The sequence below is a fragment of the Artemia sp. Qi Xiang Cuo genome, chromosome 16 (assembly GCF_049724085.1).
Source record: "Artemia sp. Qi Xiang Cuo chromosome 16, ASM4972408v1, whole genome shotgun sequence".
Classification (NCBI taxonomy): Eukaryota; Metazoa; Arthropoda; class Branchiopoda; order Anostraca; family Artemiidae; genus Artemia; species Artemia sp. Qi Xiang Cuo.
In genome coordinates this window covers 20,765,536-20,783,213 of record NC_142809.1, presented here as the reverse complement: position 1 = coordinate 20,783,213, position 17,678 = coordinate 20,765,536, and the positions used below count along the sequence as shown (strand labels likewise).

The 17,678-nt window shown below is 34.8% G+C and overlaps 1 protein-coding gene across 3 annotated transcripts in view; it reads left to right on the top strand.

Annotated features, from left to right (window-relative positions):
• LOC148942667 (inactive phospholipase C-like protein 1) overlaps positions 1-17,678 on the top strand; it is a 440,344-nt gene that overhangs the window by 17,114 nt on the left and 405,552 nt on the right. For all 3 annotated transcript variants that reach the window (XR_016143118.1, XM_089102764.1, XM_089102765.1), the window contains exon 3: positions 11,887-12,096. Coding sequence is in view for 2 of the 3 variants with exons in the window: in XM_089102764.1 (XP_088958890.1) it covers positions 11,887-12,096 (210 nt within the window). In the remaining variant the exon portion in view is untranslated. The remainder of the gene's footprint in view (positions 1-11,886; positions 12,097-17,678) is intronic.

Here is a 17,678-nt window from a genome sequence, read left to right as displayed (position 1 = left end):
TTTTAAGTTTTAATGTCACTCCTTACTGTCAGCTAAAAAAACTTGTTTTTTTTTAATTAATAATAAAAAAGAACGATAATCCAGACAAATTGAATTGCTCCCACAACATAGATATATGAACACTTTATGCTTAACGTTGATTGCTTCAGTGGTAAAATGCTCGCATCCCATGCGGGGGGCTAGCCTTCTATTCTCGGTTGGTACATTTTTGTGTCCTGGATTCTTGCATTTTTTTGTTTTTTATTCACTGAGGAGAGAGGGGGGCTACTTATAGTTAAAATTTGTATATTTATGATAAGCCATGCTTTCATTCTATTTGAAACCTATTACCCATTCGAAACTATTTAGTAATTGAACAGAAAAATAAGAAAAAATAACCTATGACTATTTGCATTAAATATACCAATTATTCTTGGTAATATAAAAATTGCTAAACTCATAGTAAAAATTTTTATATCTATGAGAAGCCAAGCTTTTATTCTATCTACATCATAATTGAGAATTATAGACCGCATTGAAAACTATAGAGAATTTGAAGATAAAAGTAAGACAAATTAAGTTCATTTACCAAAAATTTCAGAATATCATGGGACCGCTGGTTCCAATGCTGTTACGTTTGGTATATTTTTAAAAATTTTCACAGTGCGCAAATGCCCTGGTTAAAATAGCAAAACAGGCTGGTTACTTTGTTATAATTTGTTACGAGACTTATGGACCATATTTGTCACCCTGTTATTACACAGGAATTCGTAAATTTCACAAGCCTTTTAAAAAGTTTCGGTAGTAAGAAAGCAAAAACAGAAATTAACTAGCCGATGGATTAGAAAATATTGACTTGTCTGTCACAAAACAAAGTATAGTTTTAACTCCATATGAATATTTGTATACTATTAAAGTTTTCGACAAAACAGACCCAATAGAAAAAGTTTTTAAATTAGGAAATTGGCCTTAGTTCAGGGCTGTTATGATACAGGTTGGTCATTTTTTGGTTATTAATTAGAAAACTTTTCCCACAAAAATAAGTTTTTCAAAAAAAGTAAAGAACTTTATTGAACTAAAAATGGAAAAAAAATAGAATAAAATAATCTACCTAACATACAACTACCACAAATCAGTATCAATAAATAAATGAAACCTAAAACAAAGAGAAATTAAAATAAATAACAGAGTCAAACTCAAAACGAGCAAAAATTAATATCTGTAGGGTTCTAAGACCCTATGCCTTCTAAAAGCCAGAATATAATTTGTACTTTACTAAAAAAAATTCAAATGAATTGACTGAAAAAAATGTGCATTGTCAGTTTAATATACATATGCTGATATTCACTTCTTACAATCTCAATTAATTTTGATTTCTTAAAGTTATAAAAATGAAAAAAATTAAAAGAATTTTTCTTCAGTAAAGTACAAATTATATTCTGGGCTTTAGAAAGCATAGGGATGAGTGGGGGATTAGTTGCCCTCTAATCACTTTCGACTATTAAAAAGGGCACTAGCCCTTTCAATTTCCAATCGAAAGAGCCCTCTTTGAAGTTTCTACGACAACACTTTCTATAAAACCTTATGTTCCACCAGGGCATAACTTACAACCCCTGCCCTGAGGGTTGTGGAAGGGGAGGGGGGTTCATCCTCAGAGACCTAATTTCCATAATTTTAAATTACGTTGAACAAAATGGCTATCTGAAAATTTTGATTGGATGTGTTCGGGGAAATGGTGGGCGTGAGAGGGGGGTTTGTTGCCCTTCAATCACTTTAGACTATCAAGAAGGGCACTAGCTTTTACATAAAGACCTAGTTTCCAGACTGCATTGAACAAAATGGTTATCTCAAGATTTTGATTGGATGTGTTTGGGGAAATGGTAGGCTTTAGAGGGTGGTAAGTTGTCCTCCAATCACTTCCGACTCTTAAAAAGGTCACTATCCCTTTAAACTTCCAATTGAATGAGCCCCTTTTGAAGTTTCTACGACAACGCTATCTATAAGAACCTTATATGCTGCCAGGGCATAACGTACAACCCTTGCCCTGAGGGGTGTGGGGGGTGTGTCATTTTCAAAGACATAATTTCTAGATTTTTCAACTTCGTTGAACAAAATGGCTTTCTCAAAATTTTGATTGGATGTGTTTTGGGAAATAGTGGGCGTGAGAGGGGGATTAGTTACCCTCCAATCCCATTTGACTATTTAAAAGGGCACTAGCCCTTCCAATTTCCAATTTAATGAGCCCTTTTTGAAGTTTCAACGACATCACTTTCTGTAAAAGCCTTATATGCCCCTTGGGCATGACTTACAACCCTTACCTTGAGGGATGTGTGTGTGTGGGGGGGTTGTCATCCTCAAAGACCTAATTTCTAGAACTTTAAACTACGTTGAACAAAATGTCTATCTCAAAATTTTGATTGGATGTGTTTGGGCAAACGATGGATGTGAGATTAGTTGCCCTCCAATCACTTTTGACTGTTACAAAAACCACTAGTCCTTTGAATTTCCAATCTAAGGAGCCCTTTTTGAAGTTTCTACGAGAACGCCTTCTATAAAATATCCTGTATACCCCAGAAAATAAATTACAACCCTTGCCCGGAGGGGTGTGGTTGGAGAATCCTCCTTAAAGACATAATTTCCGGATCTTTCATTAACGTTGAACAAAATTGCTATCTCAAAATTTTGATTGGATGTGTTTGGGGAAATGGTGGGCTCGGGAGGGATGTTAGTTGCCTGCCAATTACTTTCGGCTCTTAGAAAGGGCACAGGCCCTTCCAATTTCCAATCGAATGAGCCCTTTTCGAAGTTTCTACGACAACTCCTTCGATACGAAGTGCCCTAGTCTAAAACAAGCAAATAAATAATACATAGTGTTCTTTATTTAGGCAGTGCTATTGCGCTGCTTATGATAACATTTTGTAGTAAATTTTACAATTTAGATTTTAGCATAGATCACTAAAATAATTTATATTCTTAACCAAACTAAAATTGCATTAAAAAGTTCTCACAAGTATTTAGAGCTGAATCAGTATTAGTGCTGATGATAAAATATTTTGACAAAACTGGAAAGTTTGAAACAAAGAAAAAAGGAGAATAATCACAGCCAGTTAAAAATGACGATATCTTTTTTCGTTTTGTCAGGTTTGACCCATTGTGGTCTCAGAAACTATTAAAAAAACCGCATTGTCCCGAAGGGTCCGACGATGAATAAACATTTTAATTGTCCAAAGATTCTTCAGCCTTTCTGTTATTTGGTAATATTTATAAGACTATATTCGAGTTTTTATAAGTTTTTCGACTGATGGTAGTTCTGCTCTTCGTGTTTATTAGAATCACATACTATGAATGAGTTCATTCATAATCAAATTCAAAATTTTACTTATAAAAAAAACACCCAAGAACTATGAAATACTTTTTGGCGGCCCTTTTGTCCCTATTTATGAATTGTTTCGGACTAGATATTACTGTTAAATATTTAAATAGAATCAGAGACTTTTCAAATATAGGTTAAATATAAAAAAGCTAAACATAAAGTTCTAAAATTAAAATCTGTATCAAATGTGAATAAAAAGTATCTGAAATTGATCATTGACGCATTTATTGACATCAATTGATGTATTGACGTATTTATTGGCAGTTTTTATTGACATCAATAAATACTGCGAATAGAATATTTCTATTTTCTTAGACCTAGTGTAAAAAATGGTTTGTACGTCAAGAAAAAATCTTTATTTAAAATGGTAGCGTTTAAAATATGACAAGAAAGACGCTAAAGGATACAAAGACATTGGGAATTAACTTATTTCACTTAACGTTGAAATGTCAAATTCTTAGGATCGATAGCAATTGCAGAGACAATTACAGATAGAAATATTATAATTATCCAACAAAAGCTCAAAATAATCAACGAAAACATAGCGGATTTACGAATTTGGTTCACTGCTACAATGGATTCACTGTCAGCAAATGCACAAATTTGAAAAAAGGTATGCACTCGACAATGCTGTTTTTGCTTTTGTTCAAATTTGGCCGGGGATGCTGGCTAGAGGGTGAGAATTGTCCACTTCTTCTGGAAGACCGAAAATAGAGAAAGCGCAAATTGGTCATATAAAGGGTGTTTCAAAAAGAAAGCCGGGTTTGAAAAGCCAGTTGTTTTTATTTGTTGTTGTTGGCAACAATATTTTTGCTTGTTTCATTATCACTGACCATCGACATTAGGTTCTGATTCTGTGCTTTTGTTTTCCAGGTTAATATCTGCGATGTATAATCCTATTTATTGATAAATTTTATTAACGGTAAATTCAAATTCGACGTTCTTTTTGAGTCACCCTTTGGATAGAAAAATTAAGCTGTTTTTTAAAAAAATTCAAAATAATCCCCCCCCCCTTATTTTTTTTTCAGGCTAACCCTCCCCATTACCTATTAAAAATTTATGCAACCGACCTTAGTTCTGGTACAGTTTAAGGGTAAACTATATATACTTTATACAAGGGTGAATCTCCAGCATTTTTGTTAGGGGGGGGCAATACGGGTCCACATCCAGATAGTCAAGAGGTATGGTATATATAACAATTTTCCCCACATTATTGGGGGGCAACTGACCCCCCACCCCTCCCTCCCAAACGAGGCCCCTGCTATATACCCCTTAATAATAGCTCATGTTAACATTACAAAACAGAAAAAAAAGTTAAAGTAATCTCAGTTAAACCATCATCTTTGTATTTTCACTCATCATAAGAAACAAGTGATGAATATTGAACACGAAAAGAGAAAAAAAATGCACTTATCTTAGAGAAATGATTCATTTGTGGGAAAAGTCTTTAAAAAAGCGTTTGTATTGATCTTAGAAAAGCCTTATATTATAATTCAAGCTAATTTCCATGGCAACCTTCAAATTTATTTAACCTGGAATTTATACCGCAAATCAAAATGAAAACTATAGCACTAATATATATTTAGCTGATTTATTATCCTTTTTAGAATCGTCCTTTCTTTCTTAAAATTAATTTTCAGAAGCTTTCAGCAACGAAATAGCCCTCTTTTCCGAAAGGAATTTACAATAAAAATAAATAGCAGCTCCTGAACTAGAGGATTTGTTTCTTATAGGCTTCTTGGCTTTTCAGTGGCTTTTAATTAGAAGGTGGTTGTAAAGTTTCGAAAAATAAGAGCATATATATATATATATATATATATATATATATATATATATATATATATATATATATATATATATATATATATATATATATATATATATATATATATATATATATATATATATACTGAACCAGGGATCGTAGAATATCGGGAGAAGACTAGTTCGAACGGGAATTTAACGTTCAAAAACTTTTTCCAGTAACAGAATAGATGGTACTGCCAAGAAGTGTATATTTATGTCATTTTGAGCAGCAAATAGTCAAATTTTAGCGTAAATAGTGGGAGGATGAGGGGGTATAGCCCCCTTTATATATATGATATTTTTCTATTCGTTTTAAATTTTATTTTACTCTTTTACTATGATTAATTAGTTTTGTAATCGCTGGAACGAGGGCTACGAATGCATCATTGTTTGTTTCTTTGATTAGTTTCCTTTGTATATGTTTTTCTGCAATAGGTGATTGCACACTAAACCAGGACAGCGGTGTCATTCTATTCTGAACTAAGCGGGGGGGGGGGCTAACCAAACTCTGTGGGCCCCCTAGATTGGCCGGCTCACAGTTGTTGAACAACAATATTTCTTCACAGAGATTAGCACAGGGCTCTCCCAAAATCGACTAGAAATAGTAAGAAGCAATTTAAAAGTGTTTAATGAATACAGAAAGAACTTAAGTTGTAAAGTAATTTACAGTTTTATTGCAGCACTGAGAATCGACAAGGTCTCATTTTCCCCAAAAATATCAACCATAGCATTGAAATCCAACAATTTCACAAGAACCTTTTCACTAAATATCAATATCAGATTACTAAGCCTTTCGTCGCCCACTGTAGATCTTAAATAGGTTTTAATCAGGCTTAGTGTAGAAAAAAGTATCTCATTACTAGCCATTGTGGTAGACAAAGTAATGAAGATTTGTATAATTTTCAAAACTTCAGAATGTGCTATTAACATTACCTTCAGACAATCGCAAAGTTCAAAGAAATATTTTTGATTATTGACTAATGAGTCTGTATATCAAACAGTTCGTGTTAACGAACTGTAGGTAAGGAGCGATCCGGCTCAATAGTAACCGAAACTCTAAAAAATGGGATTTTGATACCAATAGATACATCAAAAGAATCAGATTTTAATGCTGATTTCGAACATATAAGTTTTGTCAAGTTTAGTCCTACCCATCAAAAGTTTCGCACCTGAGGAAATTTGGCTGATTTTCGAAAAAAGGGGGAAAGACCCTCTATTTTTAAAGAATTGGAACAAAATTGTAACTTTAGCGTAAAGAGTAAGGTATTGACTAGGGGGCGAACCCCCTAATATACCTTAAACTAATATACACTTAAAAATATATGAATATAGAAGTTCGTTACGTAAGTTAATTCGTAAGTTACGTATATTTATTACTAATAAAAACGTTTGTAAATAAAATTAAACAACGTTCGAGAAAGCCATTTAACCAAATAAAAGTAAAATTAATATGCGAATTTGGTGTTGATTATTCCTGTACGGTGAGCCAAAATAAAAACCTGTATTTATTCAAAAACTTTCAAATATTAAATAAAAAAACAAGTTTTTTTAACAGAAAGTAAGGAGCGACGTTAAAACTTAAAACGAACAGAAATTATTCGGAGGAGCTGTCCCCTCCTAAACGCCTCGCTCTTTACGCTAAAGTTTACTTTCCCACAACTGTATTTTTTTAAATAATAAAATACTTTAGTGTAAAGGGAGGGGCGTTGAGGAGGGGACAGCCCCTTTCATATACACAATCATTTCTGTTTGTTTTAAGTTTTAACGTCGCTCCTTACTTTCAGTTAAAAAAAACTTGTTTTTTTATTTCATCTTCTCACAAGATCCATTTGCAAAGCCAACAGAGTTGCGTCACTATAAGCTTCTTTTTAATGCTCTGCAACATTAGCTAGTCGGCTTGTATTGATAAATTGCGGTGAATGGACATCTAACGCAGAGATTGACTCTAACGGTGGGAGAGCATTCATGAAGCGGCTTTCGAACTTGCAGCACAATCTCTCTGTCACAAGACAATGACCCCTTCTGAAAGCATTTTCAGTTGATCCTTTCACTTCAGCAAGATTGCTTTTTCCCAAAGTCGACATGGTTACAAAATCACGGAAATAGGAAGCTACTTGCTGTACACCCTTTGGTCTTTTACATGAAGAGTCAGAATCCTGAAAGTTTTGCAAAAGGTCTTCAGTGAGGCGGGACTCACGAGTAAATTCTTTTGCTTTATGAAATATTTCATCAAAACCATCGTCTGTTCGCATTTCTATAATTTTATCTCACGTACCTACAATACGACCAGTAGCTCTAGAGAAAACTAGGTCTATCTCCTGCAGCTGCTCAGACAGAGTTTGTTGCACAAATTTTATTTTTCCGCTAGATGGAATATAAATATAAATTCAATGTCAAAATTCTGGTTGCGAGTCCGTGGGCCTGAGCTGCCGATTCCCCGTCACTAGATGTTCTGGTAATTGATAAAATACAGTTGTATCTATTCAGTACTTTGCTCACTGATCTATTCCAGTGTGCCCATCTTCTAGTAGATGGTTTCTCCAGCTGAAGAACAGTTATGCCAGTGGCTTTCTGAGCAATAATAAACAGTTTGTACCGTGTATTGTTATTCGCAATGAAACAATATAGCTCTTGAAGAGTGGAGGAGAAAAATGCCATTCATATCAAGTTCTGAATGGAATCACAGAACACAAGGTTGAGTCTATGAGCATGGCAGTTAATGTAAATTACATGTGGTGCAATTACTATAATACGGGCTTGTCCAGCTGAAAAGTGGCCACTCATGACACTGGCTTAGTATTTACACAGAAAAACTGAAAAAATAACAAAATTTCACCTTCTTCTGGAGGTCGAACAACAAATTCCCTCCCTCCATCGTAAATTTCTTGAATTGACACCAATCGATAGGTCTAAGTTTATCCTTCAATGCTCAGCTTGTTCTTATATAGTTCCTATTTGTTATGTTTTTCATGTTTTTCTCACCTTTTTCTTATAATTTTGTTCAAACTAACCCCCCCTGTTCATAAAGCATTTTGTTTGTGAAGTCGAAATATTTGGTTTTTGGTTGCTGGAACACTTTTTTATTAACTCGCTTATTAAGAAATCTTGTCCTTTTTCATATTCTCGTTTAAGTGCCGTCCTTCAAGATTTTTATCTATTCTCTGAATTGTCGTTTTATATAAAATATTTTGCTTGTCTTTCTTATCTTTCCTGAAATCTAAATAGAAAACTATTGGACGGAAACTCAAACTTTAATTTTTCCAAAATTTAAGAAGCTAAATATAAGAAACAAAATTCATGAAATAACCATTTTGAATGAAATCAAATTTCAAATTTAACGTGTTGACAAGAGGCAAAGAAGAAAAAGCCAAAGTAACTTGCAAAATCCCATACGGTCTGGCGTCTATTAACAATAATATGTCTACGGCTACTAGGAACGCAAAAGGTCCTCCGTTGTACAAAATGGTGTTTTATTTACCATGTCCAGAAACAAAGAAGACCTGAGTCACAACCAACTCAGAAAACAGTAAGAACAGATTCACAAATAGACTCAAAGAAACATAGAGTGCATAATACATAATACGATAGGCGGGACCACTGCTCCAGAATCATTTAACCAACATGTATAATTTTATTACGGATTCTCGGTCAATTACTTTATCGTAATGAAAGTTGGTCACCAAGGCTGTAACAACAAGGCAATAAAAATGTATCCCGATATATGAAATAGGAATAATAAATAAATATGTTTGGGAATGAAGCCCACAATATATTGTTGTGAAGTACTGCTATATCAGAAACAGATTTGATTTAATTTACAACATTTTTTTACCCATTTTTTTTTCAAACTTAAATCAAATCAACAGAAATTGTGACAACTGATTTGGGGCTCCTCCTAAAATCAGGGTGGGGCTATAGCCCCAGCCACTCCCCAACATAAATGACACCACTGAACCAGGGATCATTTAATATGGGAATTTAAAGTTCTAGTGTGCTTTTTAAGTAACAAAAGAGACTGTGCCACTGGAAAGTCCCGATTGGTGATATATATTTTATGCCAATAGCTTATGTTTTGTGCCAATAGCTAGTATCAAACCCAGGAATTTTTCCGGGATTGTTTTTTCTTTTTTTTTTGGGGGGGGGGGGGTTACAAAAGGATGGTTTTTTTTAGGGCGGAGGCTTACAAAAAAAGATATGAAAAACGCATCGAAAGTTTGTTTATATTCAATTTTGTTATGTTTTTACGAGTTGGACAAATATTTCGGAGAGGGGGGTTCAAAACCCTGAAACCCCCTAAATACAACCTTGCCAACAGCTTATGTGCAACTATACTGTGCTGCATGACCGTGACTATTACTGCAAGATGGTGCATAATAACCATATATTTTGTAAGGACTATAGATACGCTTAGAGACGAAGGCGCCGTCGTGCGGACTTGTGACCTTAGAAAATACGAGGTTTTGTAGATAGCTCTCAAACAGTTCATGTCCGATTGACTATACGAGAATTTCCCCTTAATAGTAATTTGGCCCTTGTCGAGCCAAAATTCTTTAAAATCTGGGGGGGGGGAAGACACCAGTCAGAAATTTATAACTTTTGGAGGAATGATGCCTTTGTTACTGAAAGGATATACTAGACGTATAATTTCCTGTTAGATTGACTTATTTTTCAATATTATACGACTCTTGTTTCAACACAATCACCCACAATGAAAAAGACAAAAAGAAAAAACGCAAAAAAAGCGATTAAAAAATCACACATTCGTACCCAGTAACCATCATAATTAATGATTTTTAGCCCCTTCCTTTCTTGAGGATGTTTTCCCTTATTTTCTGGAATTATAACTTTTCTGGGGGTCTACCTAACTTTCGATGTTTAGCTTGAAATAATTGGATCTTTCATAGTTTGTTCGAAACTTGCATTAAAAGCAGATTATATATTATTTATCAAATTTCCATTTTTTAGAGTTTCGATTTCTACTGTCTCAAAGGTCCTTCTTTACATATCGTAGATTGTCATGAATGGTTTAACGACGATACTAGTGAGGGAATGAAAAAAGTTGGAATGTTTTGAATATATCAAACCGCAAAGAAGACACAAAGCATGAAGTTGGTTCAACTCAAGGATCATGACTGCGTTAATTGAAAAAAAAATTCTATCACGCGTCAACGTATTCCGCCAATGTGCTGATGAAAGATTTTTCAGAGGTTGCTGCCACGTCGCTTATGTCTTACTGTGTAGCTTTTTCAGTTCGAGAATCTTGACAGAGTTAAGACGAACATTTTATGCCTCAACATATCTTGGAAATGTATTGGTGGAGAATGAGTCAGAGGGCGTTGACCTTAATTTGAAGGGAGTGTTGTTCAAAACAAAAACAAAGATTAAAGTTGCTGATACACGCTTTGCTCAATGCTGTAACCTTAAAGATAAGGTTCCCACCTGGCGCTTTGGTACGAATATCGTCCTTGACCAAACAAATGATCTCTCCCAAAACACTATGAAATGATCCAAGAACACTACTGCGTTGACCTAATCCAGTGTTGCACCTGCCCTAAAAAATCTGCTGATTTTGAGTAAAAGGGCCCATTTAACCTTCCAAGTTCTCTATCTGCATTAGGAAAACCCACATGAAGGTTTCCATACAGCACTATACTAGTACCTTAATCAAATAAGTTGCTAAGCGATCAACAGCATGGACTCCGATGGAAACAGTCTACGCTTCACTGGTTTAAAGTAAATCTCCATTTGACATTTTCTGCAAAAATAGAGCAAATAAATGCCAATTTCTTTTGGAAAGGAGGCTCGGATTACCGTTTTACCCCGGCTGAAAAACTAACCCATGGCGTTACTTTCTCCTCAGCATTAGGACAGTAGGGGTTGCAGAAAAAGCTGGGTTATTTGGCTCAGCATGGGGTACAGATTTTTAGATTTGTCATCGTTTTTAGGCAATGATACATAGTTGCACTCAGATATGGATGTTTGCACTTAGTTATAGGGGAAGAAGTTTTCGCTTAATTTTGCGTAATCTTCATCTGCGTTCATATAATTTTGTCAAGCAAAAACAGCAATTTTTGCTGTTTTTTGTTGCAGCAATCGCAGCAATCGCATAAATATATATATTGCATTTGCTGTTTTTTGCATTTGCAATAAAAATTTCGCTGTTTTTTGTTGCAGCAATTGCATAAATATATATACTAAGTAGCAAATTTGTATTTTTGACCATTTGTTTTATCAAAAGTCAAGTAATCTATTAAAGTAGTATGTTTGTCAGCAGAGAATGGGGTTTTGCCTTCGGCCTTTTCAGTTCTCCTGGGTAGACCCCTTCACATAAATATTTTGCAAAATAATATTAGGAAGTAGCACTTTCACGATAATTTTATCAGAGATTTGGATTTGAGTCAAAATTGATATATTTGACTAATGTAAAGGCAGTGGCATAACAATAATTAAAGATCACCAAGAAAAAACTGCTTAGAAATTTAATTTAAGAACGTGCAACTTATTCATATTGAAATTCAGCCAGGGCCAATTTTATTGAAAATATAATCTCTCTTAACTACTTTATATATTCTGATTCTCATTAGCTTCAGGCTCGTATTTTTCCCAACGGTCAAAAAAGACCTTTTCTTAACAAGTTTTAAATTTTCACTGGAATCCATCTGCAATCCCGAAAAGGAAGAAACAGAAAAGATGCTTTTACAAAAAGTTACTTTATTTGTATATTTTAGTTTCTATTGACTCCATCCGTGAAGTAAGACATGGAAAAACAACAGAAGCACTACGAGCTATGAAAGATCTTCCTCTGAGTTTCACAGCAGATTGTGCTTTTACGATTTTATACGGAGAAAATTTCGAGAGTTTGGATCTCTTTGCTTCCAGTCCAGAAGAAGCAAATATCTGGGTGACAGGACTTAATGCCCTTATTGGAGTGCAGCTAAGTAAGCTTCCCTATTTTTTAGGATAGGTGAAAGAGATAGAGTTGTTTACTATTGGGGCAATCTGAAAAAATTGTAGAAGGAGACTAATTTAAGAAAAGTTTAAATTGGAAATTACAAAGTTTTCGGTAAAAAGTGAATATCAATATTAAAACGCAATATCAGCAACAACAGCTAAATTAAAGTCGAATTTAAACATAAATTATCACGAATTAATAAATTTAAGGTAATAATATTGTGAATAACGGAGGCAGACTTCGAATGGAAAGTCATTACAACAAATAAAAGTGAGGATGCCACCTAGCTCGGAATCCTGGAACTCTATAGTGTCAACCATACTTCACTGGAACTCAAGTTTTTGCTTCAAATACTATTTTTTCATGTTTCTGAAAATTATATTTATTATATTTATATTTTTATATTTTTTTCGGGGGTGGGTTGTTCTTTTTATGCTCTTCTTAATTCTGACTTAATTATTCATTTTGTTTGTGGTATATTTGTTCGCTTCAGGCTCCATTTCTTCATCCACTTTAATTTTCATTTGTTTTAGATTGGACTTATTGATAAATTAATTGATGCTAATTTTAAATCTTAATGTCACTCTTTACTTTTGTTTAAATTTATTTAAAAAAAAACAAAACAATTTTGGTTTGTTTAAAGTGACTTAGTGTTTAACTTCATTAAACTAGTAAATCTGGTAGTAGCACTATTCGAGTTGTAGAAGTAGCAGTCTCGATAGTAGTAGTTGTCATGATAGTAATGGTTGTGAAAATAGCAGTCGGGGTTGGAGCAAATTTGATGTTGATGTTCATGTTTTTCTTCTTTCGTCTCTGCGTTTCTGTTAAACGATTTTGGTGTTTTTTTTAAATAGGTTATCTTTAATTGGAGATCCCAAAATCTACTTTGTGATTATTGTCATTTTACGTATTTTTTCTCCTCGAGCGTCTGCTGCCAAACGTTCGTCTGAGGAAAAATATGAACATGACATGCCAGGGGTGTACGCTTCCCTTTGCACAGGCACTGTAGATTAATATCACCCATCAAAGGATGTCCCCTTTAAGATGGCACATATTTCATATCTACAAGGAAAAGAAGTAGGCCTAGTATCTGTGAGAAAAGCTTTTGTGAACACCTGTATAAAAAGTTGTAATCATTCAAATCTTGGAGAAAATTAGTATGGCAAGCCAGTGAAAACAAACTTTACAATCATAAAAGTGGGTTAAGTATTCATTAAAAAAAAGTTAGTCTGTCGTTTTGAGTTGTCCAAAAACTCGGTCTAATCCTTCAAGAGCTAATGGTGCACATTCCCTACCCCTTCAGGGGGATGAAAAGGTTAGCTTCAAAAGTTCAGTTGTATATTTGCAGATTTGAATACTGTATATTTTGAATCTACATGGAAGAAGAATAAATTTTTGTATTAAACTTAAGGAAAGGCTTTTAAGCAAAACTTTACGTATGTAAAGTCAAAAAAATAATCATAAAGAATCAAGCACTATGGCAAAGTTAAGCAGTATTAAAACAAATTATCAAACCAAACCTTCTTGTTTTTCTTAGGGGGCGTCATTTGAGAATTACAAGATGTCTCCCATTGGCCATTGAATACCAAACCTGCACTCTTTACGTACTGAAAAACTAGACAAAGCGATCGGCTACTGAAAAATTTCAAAGAACATATTTTGATTTAATTAATACATGACATGCTTTTTCGCGTTATAAACCTTGTTTTCGTGGAATTCCCATGGTGATTTCTCCTGATGTCTGAAGCTTATAACTTTGGATAGGGGCTTGAATAAAAAACCTTTTTCAGACAACACCCACTTTTTTGTGTCGCAAATTCAAAATATGTAACACTTCATAGCAATTAGCGAATCATATTCATTTGTTGCCTAAAGCCCCCTCCCGCTTAAGGGGGAATTCACATTCTCAATAAATTGTATGAAAAAAATTTTCAAAATAAATTAACATTAAAAATAAAAAGTGCTTGATCAAATGCAGGAATTCTGAGATATTGAATTGCTAAACTTTAAAGTGGACACCATGTACACATAAAATATTGTCTTAGCAGCACTCTTTTCGCATAAAACTGTATATACAAAGATTATTTAGCAACAATGTTTTCCTCTGTTCCAAAGGGGAGCGAGATTTTGTTATTATATTCCAAGAACAAATAAGATTCACCTCTGATCTAGAGTCGAGTTTCACTTCTCTTTTCTTGAATATGAGTAATTCAAAATCTACGGTTTCATTATATTTCTTCCTTAAGTTCTTTATCTCTCCGTATCATGATTCGGTAAAAATGAATCCCCGAGTTGGAAATATTCGAAATAATGAGAAGAAGAGGAAGAAAACTTTAGAATTAAAATATTAGAATAAAAAATATTAGAAAGAAAATTCTATGCACAGGCTTCCATTATGCCCACTATGTTGGAGTGGACAGGCCTCGACTATGTTGACTCTGCACAGCAAAGTGCTCACAGACTTGTTTTTCCATGAAATTTAAACACAAAGAAGTAAAGAGGTATAACGAAGAGTATTAAGAGGTAAAGGGTGGTAAGTGTGGGTTGATAAAAACATAATAGCTATTGGGCAAAATCAAGGTTAGTTCAGCAATTCTAAATATTGATTGTTTAAGGACGATTATTCTAACAAACAGTAAATACAAAAGACCTATATCCCCTACATAATAATTTATTTTTGACCCACTATACAGAAAATGAAGTGGAGTAACACAAGAAAAAAAACAAAAAAACACAAAAATACAATTAACAACAACACAATAAATAAATATTACACTCAATGCGCTGTGGCTACCCGGATAAGTGGGTGGTTAACACCTAAAGTAGCATAAATGTTCTCTTGAAGACGGCTACTTTGCCTGACAAAACAATTTACAATCTCCGGAGCACCAAAGATCCACGTCATCTTTCTACTACTGTATCTGCGAGGCAGATACACTAAAAACTTGCAGTATCGGAAATACATAATTCTATTATCGCTAATATCCCCTGGTCGAAACAGGATGTGAAGGCCAGCTGGGAACAAAACCGCATGGTCACAAAAGCTCGAGTACAATTTAGCCAATACCATTCTGCTATATCTTCCCCTGTTGGGGACAATTTTCGCGTACCCCAGTTTCAGCTTCTCTTTAATATCACTCAATCCCCGGAAAAGAAGTAACGTAAGCGATTTGCAAATACTGATCCCAAGCCATTGGAAAGATTCGACACATTTTACAGAAAATAAGCCGCAATCAAGCGGCGTTGCTGAAGATTTTGAATTAAACACTAAATATTCGCATTTATCAGTGTTGAGGCTTAATCCGATTTTCCCATACAGCCGCGATACTAGTAGCACAGACTTCGTTAAAGTAAACTTTGACCTGCTAACAAGCAGAAGATCATCCGCATATGCAATATAGGAGACGTTTGACAACCTTGAAGAGTAAGAAAGCGGTATCATATTAAGAACATTCAATAAACAAGCTTTAAAAATATGAGGTGAAAGCACACCACCCTGACGGACCCCAGATCTAACTGGGATCTTACCAAAGGCACGGGAACCCTGCCTCAACTGAATAAATGAATTCTGGTACCAAAACCAAAGTACACAAATAACTGAATTCACACCCAAATATGCCAGAGAAAACCATGCCTGAGAGTGACAAACAGCATCGAATGCTCTAGATAGGTCTAACGTACAAAAATATCGAACTTCCATTTGCAAACGATGTACTTATTGTAATACTGTTGTAAGTATACGGTGGGCATTCTGGTATCTTATATGCGAATTAAAACTGAACTGATTTGCATTATAATCCACCTTATCTTGAATGAATGTGAGCAATACATACTCAAATAGTTTGCTTAAATTACACGCTACAGTGATAGGGCGGTAGGATCCACAATTAAGCGGATCCTTCCCTCGCTTCAGAACAGAGGTAACAGAACCACACAGGAAAGAATCAGGCACTAGTGAGCTAGTAACACAATTCTGAAAAAGTAGTTGTAGATGGCTAATCAACTCGGGAGAATCAACTCTTAAATATTCAACACAAATTCCATCCATATCAACCGACTTAGATTTTAGTCTTTTAATGCTTTTCACAACAGACTCAGCACTAATAGGGATAATATATTTCTCGCGTAGTCTACGCGGAATAACTGAATCAAGCATTCTACAAAACCCGGAATGGTCTGCATAATTTAATGTACTGAAAATTGTCAAGTAATGACTAACCCATGAATCACCAGGAATTAAACTGGACGAAACAATCGGGTTTAGCTCATTAGAATTCACCACTTCACTCCATTGCCGAGGACTTTTCGGAAATTCCTTACCCTTAAATCGGACGCTTTTCAAGTAAGATTTGAACTCAGACTTAGTTTTTCTTTTAATATTAAATACATGACTCGAAGTGGGGCGGCCACACGCATTCCATATGTGAAGCCACATTTTTGCCCGATTTTTAAAAATTTTTAACTGACGGTCCTCTTTCCATAAAGAACTTCTAGTTTTCGAACGAATACGCGAAAAAGGGACAGCAATAGCCTCGGCTTGTTTGAGGTAGGCAACACTGAGAATAGTAAGAATTAAGTTGTGATCAAGCAATAGGTGAGAGGACACTGGTACAAAGTAAACGGTAAGGAACTGTCACAGATGAGAGCAGAGTTGCCAAAGTACATATATATAATGTTCAGTTAGATTTATTCCATTCGCGCTCATTATACCATTTCATGCCCCGTTCAGAAGATTCACACTGATTCGAGCCAGAAGAATGCGAAACAGAGACTGTAAAAGATAAGGGAAGGTGATCATAATCTCTTTCTTCATTATGAACCTCGACACTCGAGCATATCATACCAGCCGAGCAAACATAGTGGTCTATATCAGACACCATCCACTATTATGAATATACGAAAAATCTTCACTCTTAGCTACTATCTGATATCCATCTGGCAAAGACTGAAGCACAAGATCAGACCGAGTTGACTCTCTATTTATGTTACAATTTAGGTCTCCCACTATAATCCACTTATAGCTATGACTTTCAATATTCCGAAGGAAATTTTTCAGAGAAGATACAATTTTTGTGATTTTATCAAGTGACAAAACTGTTATTTTTGTATCATCAGGCAGGTAAGTACTAATAATTAATAGATCTGCAATTCAAAGGGCAATAGAATTATCACAAGAGTGTAGCCTATACAATGGGGAGAAAAGCAAGAAAGTCAAATGCTCACAAGCCATGCAAGCCCTCCGAAATGTGTGCCCCTCGTACGTCTGGCACTGGTTGTATAAACTACATGTTCGTCACTTCTGTTTAGTGAGCTGAAACTTACCGCCGGCAAAAAGATGTTCCTGTAGCAATACGATGTCAAAATCGTTCATTTTCTGATTCATTGAATAATCTTTGTCTTTGGTGCCATTTATGTTGACAGAACATACACAAAACGTTACTGTTCCAGTCATTTTTTGTTCGAGGCGCGCTTAGCTATGGCATTGCGGATTACGCGCGGCACTTTAGACTGAATGCAACATGGCCTTCACCACATAGCACACACTTCGGTTCAACCAAGCATGGTGCA